The 2045-nt window shown below is 36.9% G+C and overlaps 1 protein-coding gene across 1 annotated transcript; it reads left to right on the plus strand.

Annotated features, from left to right (window-relative positions):
- Positions 1–444: 444 nt before the first annotated feature.
- LOC116872090 (ATP synthase subunit f, mitochondrial-like) lies at positions 445–710 on the plus strand. The gene is made up of 2 exons (XM_032865146.1): positions 445–565; positions 682–710. Exons 1-2 carry the CDS (start codon positions 445–447, stop codon positions 708–710), a joined length of 150 nt encoding a protein of 49 aa, XP_032721037.1.
- The last annotated feature ends 1335 nt before the right edge of the window (positions 711–2045 follow it).

The raw sequence follows: 2045 nt of genomic DNA on the forward strand, positions 1-2045 counted from the left end.
CTTTCTCAGGTGCTAACTCTCTCAAGCTATTGTGATTTACATACTTTTCATCTCTATCCTGACATTCTGCCCACGTGGAGGTAGGACCCAGGGTTGTTTTCTGTATAGGCAGCATTGCTGTATGCACTCTGATCTAGTCACCCTTTCCTAGCCCAGTCTGGTATAATTAACAGTCTGCCCAGTGTGCTGCACTATGATGTCAACGTCATAGATAAGGCCAGGAGGGAAACTAGAAGCCCCTTCTCTAAGACCCATTCCCCCCTAGAGCCCCAGCCCCTCCCCTCCTCCGTGGTAGGGAGTTACTTGAGCAATAAATTGGTTTGCAAAGCTTAACAAACCAAAAAATAAAAATCAAGCCACATGAGAACTCCAACACAGAGGTACCTTAAACTGAGCAAGAATTAAAAGTTAACCAGACTTACTACAGGTACCCAAGACTCCAAGATGGCATCAGTCATACCAGTAGAGGAGAAGCAGCCCATGGATGTCAAACTAGGAGAGCTGCTAAACTGGATACTGATGTGGGATTTCACCTCTAAAGGCATTGCTGGAGCTTTTCAAAAAGCCTACTACTAATATTACAACAAGCATGTCAGTGTGAAAAAGGGAGCATCAATGGGATATCTGTGGTGCTAGCAGTTTCTGTGTCTTTCAACTACTGCCTTTCTTACAAGGACCTGAAACATGAGCGGCTGTGCAAGTACTACTGAAGTGGGCCCTATGTGAAGGGCACACTCTGCATTCCAGAACATGACCTTTGCCTGATACCCCTGAATCCTGTTGTATTTGAACTAAGAATTACCACCCAATAATAGATGACTGGGAAAAGAAAAAAAAAAAAGTTAACCAGAATAGTGTCTTGAGAAATCTATTGCCTGGTTTTCCCCTTCACCAGGAAAAAAAGAAAAAAAGAAAGAAAAAGAAAGAAAACATTTGCCTGTTGAGCTAGTTGAGCTACAGCAAAAATACCTCATAAATTAAAATCTCAACCTTGGTCTTTTGGAGTAGATATTTTCCTTAAAATAGGATCAAAAGCCAAGTTAAAAAATGGTTGAAATATTTATGTTGAAATATTCTTTTGGAATGAACTAGGCATATTTTGGACAGATGACAATGTTAGTTTTATTGTATAAAACCATGTTTAGTATTTTAGGAATTGTCTTGTTCGAGATCACTGGATTGTGTAGACAGAAAAATTCTGTTGTCTTATGATCAATTTAACGCTTGCTGTCAATTTAACAGTTATTCTCATTCATTGGCTACTCAGCTGGGGACTCTAAGAGTACAATGTTAGCAAAATTCACTTGGGGATTCTAGCATGTACACATTAGCTGAATACATTGGGCTGTGATTTGTAGTGAGAGCCTGGTTTTACAGGGAGCATTTTCTACCCACCCACAGCTTCATGATGATGTTGAAATCTGTCTAGTCGGTGGAGGATCAGTAGCTTAAGGAGCTAATGAATATTCATTTCTTTTCCCTGGGTACAAAGTAAAATAACCAGTAATTAGTATAATATTTAATACTTCTATTCAAAATAAATAAATCTTTTGTAAAAAAAACCTAATTATTATAATGTAGCAAATTCCACATATGTAACTGGAATTGGATGTGGTGTTTTGAAAATGCTTCTAAGCCCTCATTTACATGTTTTGAGATTAGTTAATTATTCCCCTTGTATGCATAAAACAGAACTGTAAATTTTTACCTGCATTTATTATTCATTTTCCTATCTCCCAAGTTTAGCTGATTCTAATATTTAAATTTTGCATTTTCTTGATACTGAAGATATTTGTATTTTGAAGTAATGTTTTGAATTAAGATTTGTTCTCCCTTTCTTTCTTTCTTTCTTTCTTTCTTTCTTTCTTTCTTTCTTTCTTTCTTTCTTCATTCTCCCTTTCTTTTGTTGCATAGATACAGGATGCAATAGGTATAAAAATTCCCAGATGGTGTTTCTTATCTGATCCTAGGTTTATGTGGCAAGGTTTAGCTGTTCCAATTTTTAAAAATATACATCTTTGAGCATGTAATACATGGTAGAACAC

This window comes from Lontra canadensis, unplaced genomic scaffold (assembly GCF_010015895.1).
Source record: "Lontra canadensis isolate GAN:19392208 unplaced genomic scaffold, GSC_riverotter_1.0 scaffold28, whole genome shotgun sequence".
In the NCBI taxonomy this organism is placed as follows: Eukaryota; Metazoa; Chordata; class Mammalia; order Carnivora; family Mustelidae; genus Lontra; species Lontra canadensis.